The 22,107-nt window shown below is 48.4% G+C and overlaps 1 protein-coding gene across 1 annotated transcript; it reads left to right on the top strand.

The window, feature by feature from the left end:
* The first annotated feature begins 18,440 nt into the window (after nt 1-18,440).
* ATP6V1G1 (ATPase H+ transporting V1 subunit G1) lies at nt 18,441-22,059 on the top strand. The gene is made up of 3 exons (XM_082327250.1): nt 18,441-18,570; nt 19,847-19,947; nt 21,379-22,059. The coding sequence occupies exons 1-3, from the start codon at nt 18,489-18,491 to the stop codon at nt 21,550-21,552; spliced, it is 357 nt and encodes a 118-aa protein (XP_082183376.1). The 5' UTR covers nt 18,441-18,488; the 3' UTR covers nt 21,553-22,059.
* The last annotated feature ends 48 nt before the right edge of the window (nt 22,060-22,107 follow it).

Here is a 22,107-nt window from a genome sequence, read left to right as displayed (position 1 = left end):
CAGTCGTGGATTTTAGATCTTGCATACCAAAGCAGGGAAAGGAAGAAATAACAAACCTGGATGGAGTCACATCTGCATTAAGAGAATGGGTTTACACTAGATGGCACCTGATCTCATCATTTTAGATGCAAAGAGTAAAGCCACCAGGATTATTATACTGAATGTTATTCTTTTACTAGGAGCTGGCTTTGTGGCCCTCCCCGAGCTCCCAGCAGCAGTAATGCACAAAGTGCAGCGAGCCCAGCAGCCAGCGCGCTGCTGTGAATGTTAAACACCCTTCGCATAACCCCAGTCTGAATCTCTGTGGAGATGCTGGAGTACCCGGGCTTGCTCGGCCCAAGCCACTTTCCAACAGCTGCTTTCAAAGGCTAAAGTGTGCCCAGTCTTTTTTCAGCACCTTGCCAGCCAGGCTTCGTCTAACCTGAAGAACCACCTCGCTCTGTGGAAGCAAAGGGAGTTAGAAGGGCTCTGTCCCTCACCGATTTAACTTGGTGTTACCAGGCAGCAAAGCTGCTACAGTGCCATAACATGGTTAATCCAGCAGATATAAACCACCCACCCTGAACACAGCACTACCGCAGCAGCCACTCAGGCACGTGAGGACACTCCAGCTCCGCCGCAGAGCCTAAGAGGTGGCACAGATTTGCCAAGCCCAGCTGCAAGCTGAAGCCGCTTATCCCAGCCGCTTCCTGCGAGGGCACGGACAGCGCTGCGCTGACAGCTGAAGACGCAAAAAAGTGGCCACGGTCCTTGCAGCACCGATGCACGAGCAGCCCGAGGACCTGCCCGCAGAGGCAGGTGTGGGTGGAGGGCTTGCGGGAATCGCTGCTCTACATGGGATGATTCTTGCTCTGAGACAAGAGGGAAATGCTGCCATCTGGGAAGGGGAGAAAAGGAGGCTCAGCCTCAGGCTTGCTCCTAGTACAGCATCCTCTCTCCCTCTGCCATCAAGAGCCAAACACACTGAAGGTGGAAGCAGCCTCAGTCCGTGGGCACAGTTAGTGACCATCTCCCAAATGATCAGCCTGAACCTGAGCTAGAGCTGCCCACCCCATCCAGTTTCTGCCCCTAAATCCTATTAATGAGATTCCCATCTAAATAAAAGCTGGTAAGAGCTAAATAAAAGCTAAGTGGGTGAGTGGGGAAATGATCCCTTCACAGATGAGTGGCAGAGCCAGCAACAGGTCTCAGCCCAACATCTTGGTCCCTCGCCTGGACTCTTCTGCCTCTTGGAGTCTACCCCGGGCTGAGGAAGAGATTTCTGCTCCTGGTAGCTACACAGCACCTTTGCAACGAGCCTCAGCAAGGTCACTATCGTGCTGCTTTGAAGACATTTGTAGGGAAATTATTCTGTCTCTCCCAAGCACAGATAGTCATTGCTTCGGCAGGAGGCAGCAACTAGATTACATGAGATAATTTAGTAGCTGACATTAAAAACATCTCATTTAGCCTGGAATAAAAGTATCTTCATTCAGCCTAAGCTACATTAAGATAACTGAATTCATAGTAAGCTCTGAATATCTGCTCACCTGGGCAGTTGAACGAAGATTGCCTCCTCCAAGCCAACGTCTCCCTGTCATCATGTCCTTGCTGGAAATCAGGGATGACAGCAGGGACTACTAGAATAAATGGATTTTCATGTGGCCTAAATCTTCCTCTTTGGTACAACAGATTTAATTTCTTATATGAATTGCTTTTTACCTTCTTCCCAGTGTGGGCCCACGGCCTCCAGCTAATAGAAAGCAGAGATGAATTTTGCTGCATCTCAAGCAGCTGCTGCTCTGTTTTGACTTAATGCTGTGCTGTAAGCAGAGCTCCGACTGAAGCGATTGAGTTAATAGTATCCTGAATGAGACAAGCAACAGGGGGAAGAGATGTAATGGGATGCAGTGAGGAGGCATAATTTAAGCACTGGTTTATCTGACAAATTCTGCAGTTATACAGCCTGTGCTCTGCTTTCCACCGCAGCCCATCAGCAGACAGATGAAAACAATTTTTACATGGCATAAGCAGAAGAGAAGCAATCAAATCCTTGCTCCAGCGCAAGACTCAACTGCAGAGGTGTCATTGCTGTAACCTTTGGAGACCTTCATAATAAAGGAATTACCAAAAAATGAAGACATAATCCTTGTCCAATCCCCTTTTGGGGGCAGCAGCTGCTCTGAGGTGTTGGGGATTCATTCAGGCACCAGCCCAGGAGAATCTGCTCCCAGGCAAAGCCGCTGAGGGGCCCTGACTTTCAGCAGCAGAACCCAGAGCTCTCTGTGCACAATGGTGTTATGACCCCCCCAAAAAAAAGCACCATTGCAAGGCCCAGAGCCTTATGTGGCTTCAATTTGTGATTCCCCATCTCAGTGCTTTTCTTTCCTAATATCTGGAGCTGAAGAATCAGAATTTGCAAGTTCTGCCCCCATGGAGGCTGTTAGCAGTTCAAGATGCTCTGGCTCTCTGTAACTGCCCAGCTAGAGAGGACTCCCCCAGAGGTGCACACGTGCTGCCCCCGCTCTCTGCTCCCACCACACTATCGTCAGAGCACTTCTTTCAGAGAAGAAATCAAAGCACCTGATCTTAAAAACAACCTGCTCTGGATCCCAGCTCTGTGCTGAAGTCCACACAGAGGCAGGAGTTGGCACACAAAGAGTGGTCTCCATTTAATGCTTTCTTTAGCAGCAATAAGCCAAAGCCTTTGGCACCCCGACCCTTTAGATCCCTTCTAGAGGTGCCTTGGTCTCTTTAGACCACCTGGGGACCCAGCTCATGGTCAGTGTTACTCCAACTGTTAGCCATGGCTGAACATAACTCCTAGTTCTCCTCCACAAGGATTTGCTCTGAGCTGAAGCTTTATGGGCCAGATGCTCCTGGAGGCGATGGACAGAGGGACTTTGAGCCATGAGGAAGTGTAGGAGGACAATCTCACCTGGTATAAATCGCAACAGCACCTTTGGCTGCAACAGAGCTGCCTGATTTACACCAGCTGATGATCTGGCCTGAGGACCAGACCCCAAAGGATTGCAACAGTGCAACTTCAAAGGCCTCATGAAACCAAGCTCTGCATGTCCCTGGACAGCAAGAAATGCTGACCTACCAGAGGGGACATAACTGTCCTTCTGGATTTGCTCTCTGGAGCTCTGCAAGAGAAGTCAGAGGACGTTTGGCATGTGTAACTGGATATTAAACTTACAATGAGGATGTCTGGCTTGTTTCCCAACTTTGAGACTGGCAGTTTGAAAACTCGGTTCGCCTTCCTTTCCAGGCCTGATTTCTCCCTGCTCTGCACCTTACAGAGTCATTTTGTATCTGTACAAAGTGTTAACCCAACCAGAACATTTTGCTCACTTACACAGTTGTCACATTTTAACATCAACAGAGGAGTACTTTCAGCATCACTTAATGAGGCTTTTCTACTTTGCATAAAAACTTGGCAATAAAACTTGCAAGGATGAGAAAGGAGGAGAGCTGCCAACTGATGGGCAGGGAGAGACAGGCAGTGCTTGACACCTTCCTTTCCCTTGGGCACAAGCAGGAGGGTTGTAAAGGCAACCACTCCACTGCACCAGGGCCCCAGCAGCCCTCGTGAACTGAATTCACCTCCCCGTAAAGAGGGATCCCCAAAGAGGGTCTGTGCTAACCCTTGGTTCCTGCTCTCGCCAGCCTCCCTTTGGTGTGCCTGCCCCACGTCCCAGCTCAGCCTCTCAGGCTCTGTAGTCCCTCAGGAGCTTGCTTTTCCCCAAATCCAACACCTTGTGCACAAGCCAGTACAGACGAGAGAATAGCAAAGTTCAGAACATAACAGTGCATTTTCACCAGCCACATTTTGTCACCACTTTGAAACGATATTACTCTTAAACCAGAGCTCCCTGCAAAACCCTAATTCTTCCAACCACCAAAACCCAAGGCAGCTGCAGCCACCACCCTCCTACCTGCGCTCTGCCAGGAGCAGCTGGCTGCTGCCCTCCCCTCTTATAACCTCCAGCCTGCCTTTCCCAGGTGCTCTCCTTCTACCAATAACCATTCATCAGGGTTTGAAGTCTTCCACCACCTGAGCTCCTTCTTGCTCTCCCTCATAGGATTTCCATGGGAGAAGGTGCTGTCTTGAGGGCTGTGGAGTCTTTAAACAAAATATTCCATGTAAATGAGCCGTCGGTGCGGCTGGATGGCCGCCGCGCCATTGCTGCGTGGCCTGCGCTAGATGTGGAAATGGTTCCTGTTCCCTTTGCTCATTTAGCTCAGAAGCAGCTCTCGGAGCTGCAGAGGCATCTCAGATAGGATGGTCCCCATCTGCAGGTCTCTTTCTGTGCTAGTAGGGACACAGAAGTGTAGGGTGCCCAGTGCCACCCTGGCTTCCCACCTGTCCTGCTTGCTTCTTGCAGCATCATTAGCCTTGCTGGCTCGGGACGTGCCCTTCCGTCCCTGGGGAAGGGAGACTATGCTCCCCTGCACTAGTTTCAAACAAGCTTCTCAGGGACAGAAAGTTTGCTGTGTTTTGGCACAAGTAGTTGCTATTTAAATTAATTTGTCTTGGAGAGTGGTCAGTGCTGTAGCTGAGGCTGCAGCCTTGGTTGCACCACACAGGCTGGGTAACGCAGCATCCTGCAACTCCAGGAGCCGCGCTCCCTGCAGAATGGGCCCTGTTCCGCGGCGTTTTAGCACTGCGTGTTAGGAGATATTTCCTAGGGAGGATTTTTTTTTTTGCCCTGGTACAAACCAGAGCATTTAAATGGCAAATTAGATCCATTTGGGATACGTATAAAAATGCAGAGAGATAGGCCAGGAGGCTGTTAGCACTGTTAACCTCGGAAGTTCTGAACTACCATTTATTTTGCTGCAGACAGGGGACTTTGCAAGGATTATGACAAGAAATGCTAGAAACAGAAAGGCAAAAAGAAATCTTTCACACTATCAGAGCTGTCTGTGTCTTGTTCTATCATGGGTGACTATGCCCTTCCAAGCCAGCAGCAAGTCTTAGAGGGCTGTTTTTGTCAAAACCATCACTGCAAACACCTTTGAACTTCTTTTGGCCTTCCGAGAACCAAATCATTTCCCTGATTTGGGTCATATGGATCAGGGACACATCCTCCAAAATGAGGATTGTCTGTGGTGTTGCACACTTAACTACCAGCCTCCTGCACTGTAGATCTTCTGTTTTCCCCAAGCACCAGGCTCTCATCACCTCTTTCTCCTGAAGGCACAGATAGGAAGACCAACATTGCAACAGGCTGAGTGCTTGCTGTTGCTATAAGCAGCAATCCACAGCAGATAGCAGCTCACCTCCGAGTTGTCACCCCAGGACAGTGCAGGAGGAAATCCCTAGCTCTATGGTATTGGGGCACAAGCACAGCAAAGAGGACCTTTCATTTCATACATAGCATACAATGCTTTAGAACAAATTTGAGAGAGAAAACACTTAGAGCCCAGATTTAAGTGGAAAATAGCATAAAAGTCAACATGGCTAATGATCTGACAAGGAACATGCAAGGCTAATCTAGTACTTCTTTAAGTAGGATGCTTGATTTAATAGGCACAAGAAAGGCATTAAATCATGTAAGTGCTCTTTGGTAAAAGCATCTGTAATAAGGCTGTGGTGGGAAATTTTTAGTGAAGTTGAAGAAAACAGAGACATGGAGAAAAACAGAGAGAGGATCTGGTGAAAGAAGAGATGGCAACGGTCACTGGTAAGGGGGGACTGACACTCCCGACTGCAAGGAGCACAGGGACGGAGTTCCTTTAAGGACTGATTTTGCTTAATGACTCCTTAATTACTCTGGCAAAAGGGTAGGATGGAGTGTTCTCCCTGGCTTTGGTACTCTTTCTCCCTGTGCTCCACCTGGCTCCGATCCATCTGGGGTCTCCACCCACTGGCTTCCACCTGTTGGCTCAGGAGATGTATTTAAGCTCAGCCCCTTACTCAGTTTGTGGTGTGTGCAGTTTTGTGTCTTGGTTTCTTGACCATTTGCCTATGGACATGTCTGGTGATTGATGGACTGCTAGCCAGCCTAGAGCTCATCTCTTCTTGCTCAGGTACTGTGGCACTGCATCCTCCTTGGTGAGGACCCTGCCCTTTCTTCCCTGCTCCCTTTTTGCTGTTGCTTGGCAGTTGCTACCAAAGCCACAGTGATAACCTTGCACTGTGAGGAGCTGGGAGGCAGTGGCCAGTTTCTATGGTCATGTATGCAATATAGTATGGCAAAAAAAGGTAATGAGTAATTACTAATAAACTGTGTTATCATGTAGAAGACTCTGGAGGCTGGGTAGAGTAACAGCAGTAGTTACTAGACAAGAAGAGGCAAGGTAAAAGAGTGTATTAAAAAAAAGTGTTGCTCTAGGAGCTTCCTTCTTACCCTAATGCTGAATGTGTAGCTCCCCTAGGTGAAGTCTATATTCTCAGTGTTTGCCTGCAGCCAGATTCAGTTTTGAAGAAGAAACTCTGGGCCTTTGCTGTTGGGATGAGATGCTACCCGGCAGCCTGTTAGCGGAGATTGCTGCTTTGTTGGGTGCCTACGCAGGCACCAGAAGGCAGATGCTGTCTACTCTCTTGTTTCTAGAGGCGAGGTTTTGTGTGGGGTTTCACTTTTGCTGACCTCTTGTCTTCCCAGAAGAGGCCAGAAGGTAGCTCTGTCTGGTGGTTAATGCCTGGAGCAGCGTGTGGACTCTCCACCGCTCCAGGCTGTAGTCATGGGATGGTGACAAAGTCCTTCCATGGCAGCAGTTGCACTCATTTTATTTCATTTAGGTGGTATTGGATGTTCCTTATGAATAACCTTGTGTTTTCACATGTGATTACAGTCTTCGTAGTCTCAGTCAATAAATACAATGAGCTTAAACAATCCAGTGCTGCAAGTTCTTTAAAATCACATCCTCTATTAGAGACAACAATCAATAGTACTTATTCCAGTTTAACAGTGATTATATGCAAGCTCCTGCAGAAAGTCACTGGCAATCTAGAAGGGGGGACTGTTATTTTCTTTTGGTGTATAGCACATCTGCCTTGCTCTATAAATATTAGTTTTCAATTAAAGTGGATAAAATACTTTAGAAAATGCAATGTGCTTGTTTAAATACCAGTCATCATTCATGGGAAAGGGATTTAAACAGGAAAGTCTGAGCATTTTGTAATGAAATATGTAGCTGACTGCACAAGGTATCTCGCTTAGCTAGATGCAATTCTTCCAGAGTGTCAGCCCCAAATTACAAATGTTCTCTAAATTAGAGGGAGAGGAGGAAAGGGATGTATGTGTATATCTATATTCTCTCTATATAGGAAATGTTTGGGTTTGATAACAAACATCTTTATTAAAAATGGTGGAAATTGCACAGAAAACAAACACAACTGGGAGCTAACCTCCCTTCTATGCCAGCGCATTGCCTTCACCCGAATGAGGACCACCAGGGAGCTTAAGCTGTCTGTTATTAAACAAAATTCCAGGTGTGGATGTAGCAGATAGGTTCATACCTGTCACTTTAATCTTATCTGCTGGAGCACTGTAGACGGACAAATTGCATTCTTCTGGAGTAAAATCTTGGGACTTAGGTCTCCTATACCAATAAACTTGGGCGAGAACCGAAGGGGTGGTTTTACCCATCACAAATGTATTTTTCAGTAGCAAGACCAGGTTTCCTAGAGCTGTGGACAGGGTGTCTGTGGTAGGAACAAGCAAAACTTTGATCTCATCCCCGCTGGCTGAAATGGAGCTGGAGTTTGGACTCTGGCAGAGTCCCACCTGGGAGCGCAGTGAGATTGCAAAGAGAAACTCCTCATTTTTTTTTTTCCTTTTTATTGCAAATTCACTTTATTGTATTTTATGTTGGGCTGAACAACCAACCTAGCAAGTGGCAGAGCGGGAGCTGTGCTGCTGGTGCCAGGTAGGCTTGACACATACTGCTCCAAAGGGGCTACTTTCGGCTACATCAAGAGGTGGGTCATGAAATGGATGTGATTTGGATATAAAGAGACGGAGGCTGTATAGCGTGGATATTGATGGGCTCTGCCTATCACTAGGAGGGAATTCGAGGCTCCTACAGCACTCAAGGCTCACTTAGACCTCTGTCTGGGGTATGGCTCTGCATGAAGAACCAACAGCGTGGAGCTAATTTACTGCCCAGGCTGAACGGCTGAATTAGAAAGTGCGTGCCCTGAGAAAGCAGGGGTTTGACCCCTGTTATCTAATGTCTGCTGCTCCCCAGAACCGTGGGGACTGAAGGATGGCAGCTGTGCAGATCAGCTGAATGTTTAGTGCGTTGCAGGAATCGGGAGGGAAGCGGCATGTGCAGTTTGCCCAGAGTTAGACCTAGAAGGATGTCAGTTCTAGCTGTGCTAGATGCTAATGAGCATTTTCTTTCTGCACAAAAATGGATCCATGAAAGTCTTATGAGAATTAATATGTAAAACTTGCAGCCAAGTACCAGAAGTAAAAAAGTTTGCCTGTTAAAACTGCAGCAGCACCCAAAGGTCCTGGTGGGGGATCGGTCCCTATTTAATGCTTCATGTACGCAATGAAGATGTGAGCAATCTGGGAAGAACGTTTATTTTTATGTATGCTTGACCTCCACTTGACTTTGCTATTTTGCTACATATATCAACCAGAAGCTCCTGCTAAAACAGATGTGGATAACTGAACCATCCATCCTTGCCTGATAATACAGGTGTCGGTGCAGTCTTACCATGCTGAGACTGCTGTCCTGTCACGCTGGTGACTCACCAATATTGTCTGGGGCATAAAGGTTACTAAGCACAGAAGTAAAAGGCTGCAAAGGCTGATTTTTGGCAAGGTACAAAGTGTAGGTGTTGCAGACTTTGCTTGTACACAGATGTCGCTCAGACCATGGATTAACATGTGGCAAACTAAGCTGTCACCACTTCAAAATGCTGCGGATATGTGGGCAGGTGTAGTGCAAGTCTAAAAATGATGGATCTGTACACCAGGAGTGGCAAATTTATCCCTGGATGAATCAACTGCACTTCCTTATTTTTTTCCCTAATGCCAGTCTCTGGATGCCCAGGCACAACCTCCTCATTTGTAGGCAGCTGCTGAGATGAACATCGCTCCTGTTCTGTACCTCGAGGTTCACTTTGTGTGTCCATTACCTGATTGTTTAGTGATGCTGATATAAGGTACCACTCTTGGGTGAATGCAGTTTTACTTGTATAAAGATGCTTCCACCATTAGAGATTCCCTTCTCTGTGGCAGTAGCTAGAGCTGAATGAGCAATCTCAGCTGTATTTGTATTAGTAAGAGTGGGCGTTGATTTAGGCATGGTTAAGTCTACGCAGCTCTGATGTATGGACAGGGCCTAAGGGGTTTAGGCTCTCCCCTCTTTGTATGTGATTAGGAGTTAGGAACTTTATTCCAAGAGTCCCAAAGTGGGATTCTCACTAAGTGGCACTTAGAGTCATCTGTAGATGCACAAATGGTTTTAAAAGCCTGGTCTTGCATTGTTTGACTATTTCAGCATCTATTTGTGAAGATAATGTGGGATTATCGAAGGCATCTAATATATTAAATCCCCCTGGCTAAGGGGGAGCCCCTCTTGAAGCCATTTAAACTCGCACTCATGCAAACCTTGGGGTCTGTTCCTTCACAAACTGCCATCAGAGCTAGCTGCTGAACTCCGTAACTATCTTCTTTCTAAGTCTAGACGTATTGATTGCAAAAGGAGTGAAAAGATCAATCCAACAGAAGAGCCTTACATGGGGAAAGAGCAAGCTCATGCATACTGGCAAAACCCAAGTGATGCTTTTAAAGCCCTAAGTCAGCAAAGAAGTCTTTATAGGAGCATTGTTCTGCCTCGGGCATTGGGATTGCCATGAAACCCCCCTGAAATCAATAGGTTTTGTTGATCCATGCTGTCGGGGCTTGGATCAGGTTGAGGGTGAATACAGAGCTACATCGCAGCTACAAGGATTCTGCTTGTCGTGCCCATGGCCCACTGTTGCTCTAACAGATTGCATCCTTCTCTAAGTAATTGCCTGTGTTCATATATCATGTTATTATCTGCAAGATGAATTTGTAATGTGTCTCTTGGGATCCTGTGTCTCATCACTGGCAGACTAAAATAACAGATCGTTCTTCCCTCCACCTCCATCCTCAGCTGCTGGCAGCCAGGTGAGGCTGCAGGGAGCCCTGTCTGTCTGTCAGGAAGGGCTCCCAGGGCAGGGCTGGGGAAACTGGATCCCAGGCTATGGCCTTCACATCACAGATGTCCAAGAAGCAGCAAGATGTTTTGTCTATTTAACCTGCAAATTCCTCGATGGGAGAAGAGTGCTGCAGTGACTCGGTAGCTCTAGGGATGGCAGCAGAGCTGAATTAGGAAGGAATTGGAAGGTGCTATGGGAAGGAGTGAGGTGGGCCTCACCTCTCTGGGAGCATTGCTGCCTAGGCTGGAAGAAGGCAAGTCCTCCCACCCGCCATCTCAGTCTTTCCATGTCCTGACTCTACCACCACTGCAATGTGCAAGACTTTGAGATACCCAGTCTTTTTCTGGACTCCTCCTGGCCCAGAAATGTCTCTATAAAAGTCTCCTTCTAGCAAGAAGGAGGTAGTGAATGGGGGGCAGGGGAGCCTTGCTGCAGTTCCCAATGGGTCTCAAAGCCCAAACAGGTCACAGGCTCTTTCCTCTGATGCTAATATTAATACAGGTCAACAGAGAGCGTGGTACCAACTTATCCTGGCTCATCCCTGGATGTCTTAGTGATCTCCTTGACTTGGATCTAATTTTTGTCACCAGCTGTAAATTATTCTCAAATTAAAGCAGTGAGCTGTGGCCCAGCAATTTGAATTGGATGGCTGGACTTGCTTTGACTTATTAAGAGCAGCAGTTGGCACTTCTTGTCCCATCTGTCTATATGAAGACTCCTGTTCAACTCTTAGCCTCGGTACAAGGAGCAGAGAGCAGCTGCATAACTCCTCAGGCACTGGAGAGCCTGCCAGGGCAGAAGGGCTATGAAGAGGTCTATTATCTGCTGTTTGCCAGTGTGGATCAGAGTTGATGGAAGGGACATGGACGGGGGGGTTCTGAGCTACAGCAACACCTGAGCACCCTCCTACAGAAGTGCTACATTGAAGTAGACTTGAGAGCACCCAGGAGATGCCTGGAAGCAAAATAAGCCCTGGTCTGCTCTGGGACTGGTGTAATGTAAGCCCTGCTGGTGCCTCCCTGCATGTGGGTGGTGACTGGGTGTCGCAGAGGACTCTGGGTGCTAACCCCAAGCTAAATGGCTATTTCTCTGCTGCTGTTTCTGTGCCTGTGGATAGCATTTGCAAATTATCACCTGAAATGTTCCTTGATGTTATAAATAGCCTGCATCAGAGGCTGAGAGGCACACACTTGTTCCCTCTTAGCCACGCTCATCTCCAGCTCCTTGTGGATATATGCACTGCAATGCAACAGCAGACGGTTAATGAACCTCTCTGGACAAAAGGTGCAATCACCAAGGCAAGACAATTACTCATCCCCCTGCGTGTGAGCAGGGCCCTTCTCAGGCCTCGCTCAATGTTTCCTTTCTGAGTTGGGAGATGTGAGCAGTCACTTGTATTCTGTGTATGGGAGTTATTCACTTGTGCCTCAAAGGAAATGAGAGTTCAGTTTCCAGCTGTGGCTTACATTGAGTGAGATTTGGGTCTCTGATGCTTTAAGGTTCTTCAAATGTTGCAGCACAGTCAGCCTTGTTGGAGCCCTGTTAGTGCTGGTGGAAAAGCAGCTGGATTCAGCTGGGTTGGACCTTTAGCAATAGCCCCGAGTCTGCATTCAAAGGGTTGTGTATGGCAAACTGCATGAGCAAATCCAGAGAGCTTTGGGATGCAGGGGGGGCCCAGCCCATCACTCAGCCACTCGGTGCATCTTGCAGGCTCTGGAGTAGCCACACTCGTGCCCAGAGCAGCCACATCTTGTCCTGGCTCCAGGCCCTGTAAAGTCACTCCCAAAGTCCTTTGAGAAGGACCGGCCAGGAGATAGGGGTGAGGAGGGGCAGGAAGTTAGGATGAAAGCTGTCACATTACTTGTGTCCAAATATTAAAGATGTAAAAGCCAACAGCTTTCTCCTTTGTCTTCTACATTCCCAAAATAGTTTAATCAGGTTCTTTTCAGCCTTTTCCTGGGTATTGGTCTGTGCTGGAGGTTGTTATGGTCCTGTAGACACTCATGGCTTTCCAATGCGGAAAAACCCCGAGGCTACCTGTCAAAGAAGATGATTTATTGTTCTTGATAATCAATTTGTTACTGTGGTTGTTTCAGGTTAATCATGCTATTTATGTACTGAAACCTACTGAACTGCAGTTTCATTACACAGAGCCCAAGCTCTGCTCCCCTGCCCATAACACGATCAGGCAGATGATTGCAGCCTCTGCACTGGCAGCTCTGGGACACAGCAAACCAAATGGCCTTGGGCTTGTTCGGTGGTGGCCAGCTGCTGGAGAACTCATCTTGGCCACAGAAGGCTCGATGCTGGGAGAAGCGTGAAGCTGATGGATGAGATGGTGGAAAAATAGATTGATTTTTTTTTCTTTTTTTCCCCCTGCAGCTAAGAGCTAGCTGGCAAATTGCAATGGAAACAAGTGAGATGGAGTAGTGTTTTGATCTGCAGAGGGAAGAGCAGTAAGAGAACAAGGGGGTAATTCAGGTGAACTGGGTAGACTTGATTCTGCAATGAACTATGCCTTTGATAATTGAGTCAAAAATGGGTATATGGCATTGCCAAAGCAGACCAGCAGCCTTCGGGTCATCTTTGGCAGAACCAGCAGGACCATGGGAGGGTCGTGCTGGCTGTCAGTTTATTTCTGGCCTTTTCCCATAGCCCCACATGAGTGGATGGAGCCAGTAAGCATGGGGATATAGAGCTCAGATTTTCAAAGGCATTTAGACTAAATATGGAAATTGGTTATTAAGATTTTTCCATGAATGTTGTAAACAAATTAGTTCCACTAGGTAGCTATCTGCATGCGTAAGTGCTTATACACCTCTGAAAAACCTTGCTTGAGGAGCTATTTGTTGTCTGACTTCAGGCTCCCAACTCTGCTGAGCTGGGAGTGAGGAAAGTTCCCCTTCCTGGGGCAATTTGGAGTATGTGGCTGAACTGCAGTGAAGGGTCTGTCACCCCATGGATGGTTTATGGAGAAAATCTGCTTCATTTAGCAGGCAGGAGTCCTGTAGCTGCCTGTGAGCAGTCTTGTGAGGAACCTGCACATCAGCAACTCTTGTTATACATCTCATCAAGCCCCAGAGGCAAGCAGGAGACTTGCTAGAGCCCCAGATGCTGTCACTTGGATGCTTTCCAGCATCACTTTTGTTTGAATGAACAAGTGTTTGAGATGCAATCCCCCAGCACCCACACCTTCTTCCCTTGTGGCCTAGAAATACACACCTCTCCACCAGTGCTTGGAGCTGGTTGGCATCACTGCTGCAGTGATTTGTTGTTGTCGCACTTTTCCATTTCTCTAGAGCCTATAATAAGCATCTAAATTGAACGGAGGCCTCAGACATTTTTGGTATTTCCAAGCAATATTGATAATGAGTCTTATACTGCAGTGTGTCATTTATTCAAACACCTCTCAAAGCACCAAACAATCTACATATGCAGGGATTATTTCATCCATCACTGAAATTCAGCCACCTGAAAGCAGTGGCTGTATCGTGGTACAGAATAACATTACTCAGTGGTTTGGGGCAGAAAAAGCTGAACTGAAAAGCCAAGAGAGACCTTTTATGGTAGGAAACACAATATTGAATTCTGTTTCCTTCCAGTGGGGCAAGAGGAATGATCTTCTTCTTGCAGAAGCTGATGAAGAACTGGTAGATGCCTTCAGCAGCCAAAGTTTTGGTGCTACCCGTTATAGCAGAAGCCACTTATTAGTGTATAACAGCCTTGTTTTGCTGCCATATCTAAAAATCCTGGTCCAGAGCAGCCTGTATGCAGTCTGGATGTGGCTGAGTCCATGACAGCCAACACAGTTGTGCTCCCTAATGCTGGGACCCCCAGTGGCTTCACAGACACTGGATAAACCAGCAGCTGGTAACTCGGAGGCAACAGCCCCATGGGGAGCATTCACTCACTCATCACACAACGGATTAAACTTTCCAGGCACATCCCTTGCAAAGGACACTTGACCTCTGATTAAGAATGGACACCAGCAGATGTCAAGGAAATATGAATGGAGATTTCCTTTGGTACATGGGGGATTAATAAGATCTACTGACATTTCATCACAACAGAAGAATACATAAATGGAGTTGCCAGCTTCCCTGGCTCTTAGGAAAAGATCCTGATTTAATGAAACTGAGACCTCAGTTTGTTGCTGTAGGTGGTGAGGCAAGGGTGGGTTCGTGGTGGGTACCAGGGATGGGGCCCTACAGGAGAAGGTGCCTTGCAGCAGGGCTGTGCTATGGCCCAGTGGCACCACTGTGACCTGGTCCTTGGTTCTGTGCTCCAGATGCAGCTGGTGAGTGCTGGGGGAACACGTTCATCGCTGGGTTGGTACACGGGAGCCCAGCAGAAGGGGCTGCAGCGGAGTTCGGTACAATGAAGATGTGACTGTGGGAGAGAGCAACCCAGAGGAGCACCCTGCTCAGTGGGTGAAGCTTGGGGAGCCCCAGGCTGCCTGGCAAGCCATTGAAACAAGCCCAGCAGCACCCCAAAGCAGCATGCTTTTCCCGAAGAAAGATAAGAGCTGGCACCAGAAGTATGGCTTCTTGAACTGCTTTTTAAAAAAATCAATTCTTACAATATAAGCATAAGTCCATCCTTCTGCTGTAATTCCATCACTGCAATCGGGTTACTCCAGGCTTTAAATTATCCTTGACACAAAGAAACTCCAAATGAAAAATGAAAGATTCTTTCTTATTTCGGGATATTTGGGCCAAATTCTCGGTGTGGGTCAGGTACAGTCAAGCGGTACTGGCTTGTGCACTTGAAGGTTTGGTTGGTTTTCCTATGTAAATTTTACTGCTGTGTTGTGCTTGGATTTCTAACACTCAGTTTATCAATTTAAAACATCCCTCCAAACTATGAATTCTAATTAATAATTATTCATTGCTAGTCTTTTAATGGTCAGCCAATGATCATTTATCATCAGCCAACAGCTGCATCATCTCAATGCCTCGAAGTGAATTGTGTTGATCAATGAAACCTCAGAAGAGAGAAACGAGTTCGGTTCCCAGGCGTTCAACACAAACCCGTTTTAAAAGAGCAGACAATTGCACAGCATAACAGTTTAAGTCAGGGAATGGAGGACAGCAATGTATCCAATTGAACGTGCAGGGGAATTTGGAGAGGAAAAATGTAATTACCTGATCTGGAAAGAAGCCAGACACAATGTTTAAAATCTCATTCTTGCAAAATGTGTCTTGGAATCCTTAATGACTGCAGGATCATAAGACACAGCACATGTTTTCTGTGCTTAGAAACCAAAAGAAAAACAAAAGAAATCTCTATTTTTTTTTTCCTTCCTGATTCTAGAAACATCTTCCGATCTTTCAGAAACCAGTGTAACACATGCGTGGAGTTATGACCAGTGTAGAACAAAAGCAGAAAGACGGAAGATGCTACTCCAAAATGAAAATCAGTCTTCAATGCTTGCAAGGAAAAAAAAAAAAGCTTTTTTTGGGGAAAAAAAGAAATTAAATAAGAAATGTGTTTAATTTCAGTTCCATTAAAGTGATCTGTGGAAACAGCCAAAGAAAAAGCAAATGCTTTTGTTTCTTTCAAGCTCTACAGGACAGTCCTCCCATTCCGGCAAGAGCCGGCACGTGAGCCCTGAGCTGCCCCTCTGGCCCCAGCGCTCCTCCTTTCCCCTCGGCCATCGGGACGTTTCAGATCCCGACAGACTCCAGATACAGAGATGATATTTCTAAAATACTAAACTTTTCATGTTGCTTAAATATCTTTATGTGCAGGCAGAGAGACTGGAGTCTCGGCAGGGCGAGGGGGGAGGCAGAGGGGGCAGGATTCATGTGCTTCGAGTTGTCCGCCAGCCCGGGCAGAGCAGCGCAAGGGGAAGCGGTGTTGTGCCAGAAAGATTTTAGCACCTTATTTTCCCCTGGTAGAGAGCAGGACTAGCCTCAGTCTTCTAAAGATGTTCTTCCTCCAGTCTTCATTAAATGCGAGATATGTGAAATTTAGGGGTAGTTAAGTTTATGCTATTAAGAAGTAGGCGCTGGGCAAATAACGGGATGCTGGTATCAGTTTCAGCAATAGCTGCTCTCTCTGTAATAGCGAGTGACAAGCTCATGTACAGTGAATCTGGGGGGAATAAAAGCCAAGTTCAGAAGTATTTGTGATGCTAATTAATTATAAATCCATTGCCAATGGAATTAAGGCTGTACAAGCAACTCTGATTCATGCAAATGCAGGTTTGAGAATTAGAAACACTTTTTTTTTTTGCATCAAGTGAAAATGATTTTTTTCAAAATTTTAAGTGAATTGAAAAGTTGATCAAACAGCTTTTAGATTCACATGTGTTTCATGTGACATATACTATGAGGTTTCAATTAGCTTTTGAGCAATCTTAAACTAAAAAGCAATGCAACCAAACAAAAGGTTGGTTTAAATACAAACTGTTATTGCCTCATTTGTTAACCATCAAACTGAAATCACCAAAAACTCATCAATTGGTTTTGGTCAACCCACAGCTGTACTTTGGAGGCATTTTTGTCTGAAAACTTAGCGTGCTCATAGCCAGGATATTTCTGGGGGCAGAAAAGGGCACTGCTATCATCGTTATCTTGCAGACAGAAGCAGTGAGTCTGAAAATCGCGGTCACCCAGGAGGGAAGTAACCCCCCGGTGCCCGCTGTGACTTCAGGGGAGAGCTGAGCAGCCCGTTTCGGCCGCTTTGCTGCAAACCCTGCTCGATGCGTTGCGTCCCGCTGTGGGGGTAACTTGTGGGTTCGGCTCAAGTGCTTTAATTAGCAGCACATGACCATCCCTGAAAAAAATGGCAGCAGCTAATGAGGATGCTGAGTTTCTAGATGGGAATGGGGTGGAGGCATCATCTGAGGGCTGCAGGAGTCGGTGGGAGAGTTTAATTAAATTTGGTGGCTTTTGCAGAGGTCTGAGGCGAGAGGAGGGCAGGAGGCTCCTCAGATTTGGAGCCGCATGAGACGACTTCCATTTTTTTGGGCCGTTTCTCTTGTAAAACAGCTTGGATCTGGCCCAGCTGAACCTCACCACCTCTCAAGGTGCCGTGGCATATTTTGAATTGGACCTGCGTTTTCTGTCCTTTCCTTTCTGCGCTCACCGATAACCAGCGCAGCGCCTGAGCCGCATCCCCTCGGCCGAACCTGCCCCGTTTGTGGCAGATGACTTAGGACCAGATTTGCTGCGTTTCCCTTCCGCCAGCACGGTCCCGTGCCCGACGGGAGCAGCCGCTGCTGTGGCGGATGCCTGCTCGCCCCTTTGCGCCCAGCGGCTGCCCCTGCTCCCTGATCACGCGAACCGCTGGGTCCCAGGCTTGCTTCAAAACACAGATTTAATCACAGAACGGTTTGGGTTGGAAGGGACCTTAAAGATCATCTGGTTCCAACCCCCTGCCATGGGCAGGGACACCTTCCACCAGACCAGGTTGCTCAAAGCCCCATCCAGCCTGGCCCTGAACACTCCCAGGGAGGGGGCATCCACAGCTTCTCTGGGCAACCTGTTCCAGTGTCTCACCACCCTCATAGTGAAGAATTTCTTCCTTATATCTAAATTCTAATTTGTGATCAGAGCTCTTCTCCCCATCTTTCCTTTTATCTTTCTTTTACCGAAGCAAATACAGCACTCGATGGACAGTCCTGCTAAGCCCATTTAGTTAATCGCTGGGCCCAGATGAAGGTCACCCTGCCAAACACTCCTAATTCCTATCCAGCACTATAAATATGCATTTGATTCATTCTCTCCTGTCCCTTCCCTCACGGGGGATGGAGGCGGTGTCCCAGCAGCCCCTCGTTCCTCCCTGCAGTGATGTGAGTCACTGTCACGGCTCTCGCGCTTTGTTTGTGGCCATCATTGTAATTTATGCTCCGAAAGTGTTGGGGGAAGCTGCGTTCGGGGTTGTAAATCATGGCTGGGATGTGATGGCCAAGGGTTGGGCTGGGGTGGAGTAGGTGTGTGTGTTTGCAGTCTGGGAGCCCCTGGTGAAGATGGTCCTGGATAAATATAAAATATTACGAGTTCCCCTGTGCATCGGTGGCTCCGTGCTCGGGGGCGAGACCCCCTGTCCCGCGCAGTGGGGAGGAGGTGCTGCTGCCCAGAGGGAACCAGAGCTTCCTGTGGTGCTAAGGCCGATGCGCACTCTGGGTTTGCTGCGAGGCCAATGATTAAAAACCATGAACTAAATAAAAATAAACTCCGTCCGCTGCCCTCCCGCAGGGGAGGCCCCGGGCCCGCAGCCCGGCGGAGGGGGCGTGGCCCGGGCGACGGGGCGGGGTTAGGGCGGGGAAGGGGCGTGGCCTGGCCGTTGGGGCGGGGCCTGGCCGACGCAGTGACGTTGGCGGCGCGGCGCGGCGCGGGCAGGGGCGGCCATGGCGAGTCAGTCGCAGGGCATCCAGCAGCTGCTGCAGGCCGAGAAGCGCGCCGCCGAGAAGGTGGCCGAGGCCCGCAAGCGTGAGTACGGCCCGGCCCGGCCCGGCCCGGCCCTGCCCCGCCGCGGTGGCCTGGGGTGGCGGGGGTGCGCGGCCTGGCCTAGCCCGGCCCGGCCCGGCCGCCTCAGAGGAGGGGGGGAGCGGGAGGTGCCGCCGGGGCCCAGTCGGCGGGGGAAGGCCGGGGGCCCGCCCGGCAGCGCAGGAGGAGCGGGGTCTGCGGGCCGCTGTGCCCGCCGGTGGGAGCGGGGCCCGAGGGCTGCCCGGGCCGGCGGTGAGGGCGGTGGGGCTCCTTGGGAGCGCGGCGTTGGTCTGCTCCTCCGGTAACCTGGGTGAAGGTATCGAAACCGAAGTGGGCTGTGCCCTGGCAGCAGCGGGCAGCCTTTCTTCCAGCAGGCGGAGGCCTGCAGGGGTCTGGGAGGAGCTCGGTGACCCCTGGGCCGGTGGGAGCCCTCCCGGGGAGGGGACCGCCATCAGAAACCCGTCCTTCGTGGCAGCAGGGTCTTCGGTTGGGGGATGCTCGTGCTTATCTGCAGCTTTCCTACTTCTATTTTTTTTTTTTTTCTTCTTGATGAAAACAGTATATTTCCATGTTGGTGATTAGGTGTTTTGTAGAGCTGAGAGAGCTACTCCTTGGGGAGCCAAGGAGCTCCTGTTAAGCTCTTCCTTAGCTTTTCCTGTTAAGCGAGAGAAATTCTGGTTGCAAAGATCCCCACCTTTACAAATTTTTCCTGCTTCAAGCATTTTTTTTTTTTTTTAAATGGAGCTGCACTGTGTTGCAGTTCTACCCCCTGACAGTTTTGTTGTAGCTCACTCTAAGGATGATAACCTCGGAGGGGAGGGTGGGGTGGAAAGTCCAAGAGGGGAAGTTGATGCAGTAGCTCGTTTTTCTATCAGTTGCACAATTTGCCTGAGACAAAACGAAGACTTAATATTCTTTCTGCTGTGCTCTTTGGGATCACTGGGGGATGTTGCACGCTCACATGAGCAAGGCCGGACCTGCAGCTTGTCTCATGCATCCACTGGCTCAGAACCTCTCCGTTTCTCACTGGTGGAAGCTCATTGCGTGGTGGGCTTGGTGATGGTTTGGTGGCACGCAGAGCGACCTCCTGCTCCTGAGGTCGGCAAAGCTGGGGGCTGTGAGGGTGTGCGGTGCCCTGCTGATGCCTCCTACAGAAGGGGCTGCTGCAGTAGCAAATGCTACAGCAATTGTTGTGCACCAGGTAGCTGGAGAGTTGTGGGGAAATAGGCTCTCAATACTTTCTCCTCTTTATTTCATTTGGTATGTTCTTTGGAAACAGGAAAGAATCGGAGGCTGAAGCAGGCAAAAGAAGAAGCCCAGGCAGAGATTGAGCAGTACCGCCTGCAGAGGGAGAAGGAGTTCAAAGCCAAGGAAGCAGCGGTTTGTTTTCTACGTCGTTCACTGTTACCTACCCAGCCCCTTAGCCTTGCGTTTGGGGTGACTTGCCCCGAGAGCAGCCCTCGTGGTGGAACGTGATGCTGGGGAGTACTTCCCTAACTGCCTGCCTCTGATGCACAGCCACGTGTCATGGAAAAACCAGTGGAAGTGAATCAGAACATGGTGTATTGCACCTCAACAGCCAGAACGATTGACTGGCAGTGAATTAGCTTAGTAAGCTCATGTACAGGCTGGTGCCCTGGTGAGTGGCAGCCTCCCCAGACCTGCTGTTGGTAGCAGTGTCAAAAAAAGACGAAGCTCATTCCTCCTGTGACAAGCTGGTTTCTACGTTGCTGAAGTGGTAAAACCGCTTGCCTCGTAGATGCTGCTCTCTTGCAGAAGCAGTTGTAGGGCTTGCATTCTGCTTGGCAGTATTGCCTGCTGTGTCCCAAGGGGTGTGTTTCCCTTTCCTTCTGAGCGAGAGGAGGTGTTCCCGACAGGCACAGAACTGGGGCCCTTCACCAGCCGAGGGCTGTAGCACAGTCAGGATGTTTCCAGTCCCTGTGTGCCCCTGCCAGTTCTGAAAACTTCAGAAAATGACCTGGCAACGCTCTCCTCTGTCCATCTCTGGTTAGCAGACTGCCACCTCCTCTGGTCTCCTGCATAATAACGTCAGTAGGTCAAGATTAATGTTTTACAGTCACTTGTTAGCTTGGTTCACAAGGCAGATGGTGCCAGCCAATTCCAGGCTAGTAAAGTGGACTTCACTGCCTGTCAGCTGCTTCTGTTTTATTTATCCTTCTCCAGAGAGAGAAGCTCTTTGAGTCCCAGAGGGCTAGTCTCCTTCAGCATACTTTTTCTGAGCCTTTTCCCCACGCTTATAATGGGCGTTTGCTCTCCCTGCCCGTGCTTATGGGGCAAGAAGGACGTTGTGAGCTGTGAGAGACTCCTTGCTGTGCGTATCACGTGGCCCACAGTCCTGTTGGGCAGGCAGAGATTTGCATAAAGATTATCCAAGGGTAGAAGCAACGGGATGATGTGAAGACTGTTTAAACTAAATCACTTAACGTTAACTTTTCTAACGCTATCTGGTACAGTCGCGCCCAGGGGTTCTCGGTTCCAGTCGCCAGTACAGCAGGACCTTTACTTCAGGCCTTCTTTAGAAGGCTATGCTCTAAACTGATAAATAACAAATAAGAGAGGATAAAACGCACAGGCTGTGGATGAAATACAAACTTGGGCAAGTTTAGTGGGAAGTTTGAGCAGAGAATCCAATGGTGCTTCTTTTTTTTTTTAGTGTAGTTCTTCCGCAGCAAAGATTAATGGGCGAGATGCAGTGCGGCAGTCCAGAATAACAAAATCCAGAGCTAGGCATAGCGTTTTCTTTGTCAAACTACTTGCACGTGAGCTTTCTCTTTCCTTTGCTCTTTGTAGGCACTTGGATCTCATGGCAGCTGCACCACTGAAGTTGAGAAAGAGACCCAGGAGAAGATGAGCGTGATCCAGCAGAACTTCCAGAAGAACCGCGAGGTGGTCCTCTCCCAGCTGTTGTCACTGGTGTGTGACATCAAACCTGAAATCCATGTGAATTACCGCATCAACGGGTAGTAGCGGAAGAAGGAATGAGTGTACTGGAAATGCTGGTCATAATGTCTGAGCTTCAAGTGGAATGTACAGCTCTTAGCCATACCTTAACTGTTCTTCTTGTAAATGTGTTAAATTATTTCAGTGAGTTGCAGGTCATCGATATCTTGTTGGAGTTCTGTTAGTTTCTCTCTTGACACGGATTCAGAGCTTATTCGAACATTAAATGGCCATGTCTCAAATCTGTGCTAAGTTATTAAATACATATTGAAGTTGGCACGTTAATGCTCCCTTTTCATCTGGATGGTACTCGGTGAGAGGCTTGCCTCTGAGAAGCAGAGAGGGATGCTGACCAGGTTTAAATGGAGAACCTGCGTCCGCAATTGTTAGGCCTGGGTAACTGTATTCTTGTTGACCAAAATGCATTTTTCAGCGTGTCGCTAACATTTGTACAGGGGTTAAACCTTGTAAGAAGAATTCCCTGGCTGTACAGTGCTGGCTGATAATTTTCAGGTGCTTGAGTTTCTCTGTATTGAATATCCTCTGTATATCCTGCTGTTAGCTTGAGTTACAAGTCTG

This window comes from Platalea leucorodia (genome assembly GCF_965183815.1).
Source record: "Platalea leucorodia genome assembly, chromosome: 15".
Lineage (NCBI taxonomy): Eukaryota > Metazoa > Chordata > Aves > Pelecaniformes > Threskiornithidae > Platalea > Platalea leucorodia.
Note: the sequence above shows the minus strand (reverse complement) of the source record. Positions and strands in the feature narration are given on the sequence as shown.

What these genes read in the sequence shown, in the direction of transcription:
- ATP6V1G1 (XM_082327250.1), top strand. Translation starts at nt 18,489, where the DNA reads ATGGCGAGTCAGTCGCAGGGCATCCAGCAGCTGCTGCAGGCCGAGAAG. An exon ending in GGTGGCCGAGGCCCGCAAGC is followed by an intron (nt 18,571 to 19,846) that starts GTGAGTACGGCC and finishes CTTTGGAAACAG; the next exon opens with GAAAGAATCGGAGGCTGAAG. An exon ending in TCAAAGCCAAGGAAGCAGCG is followed by an intron (nt 19,948 to 21,378) that starts GTTTGTTTTCTA and finishes TGCTCTTTGTAG; the next exon opens with GCACTTGGATCTCATGGCAG.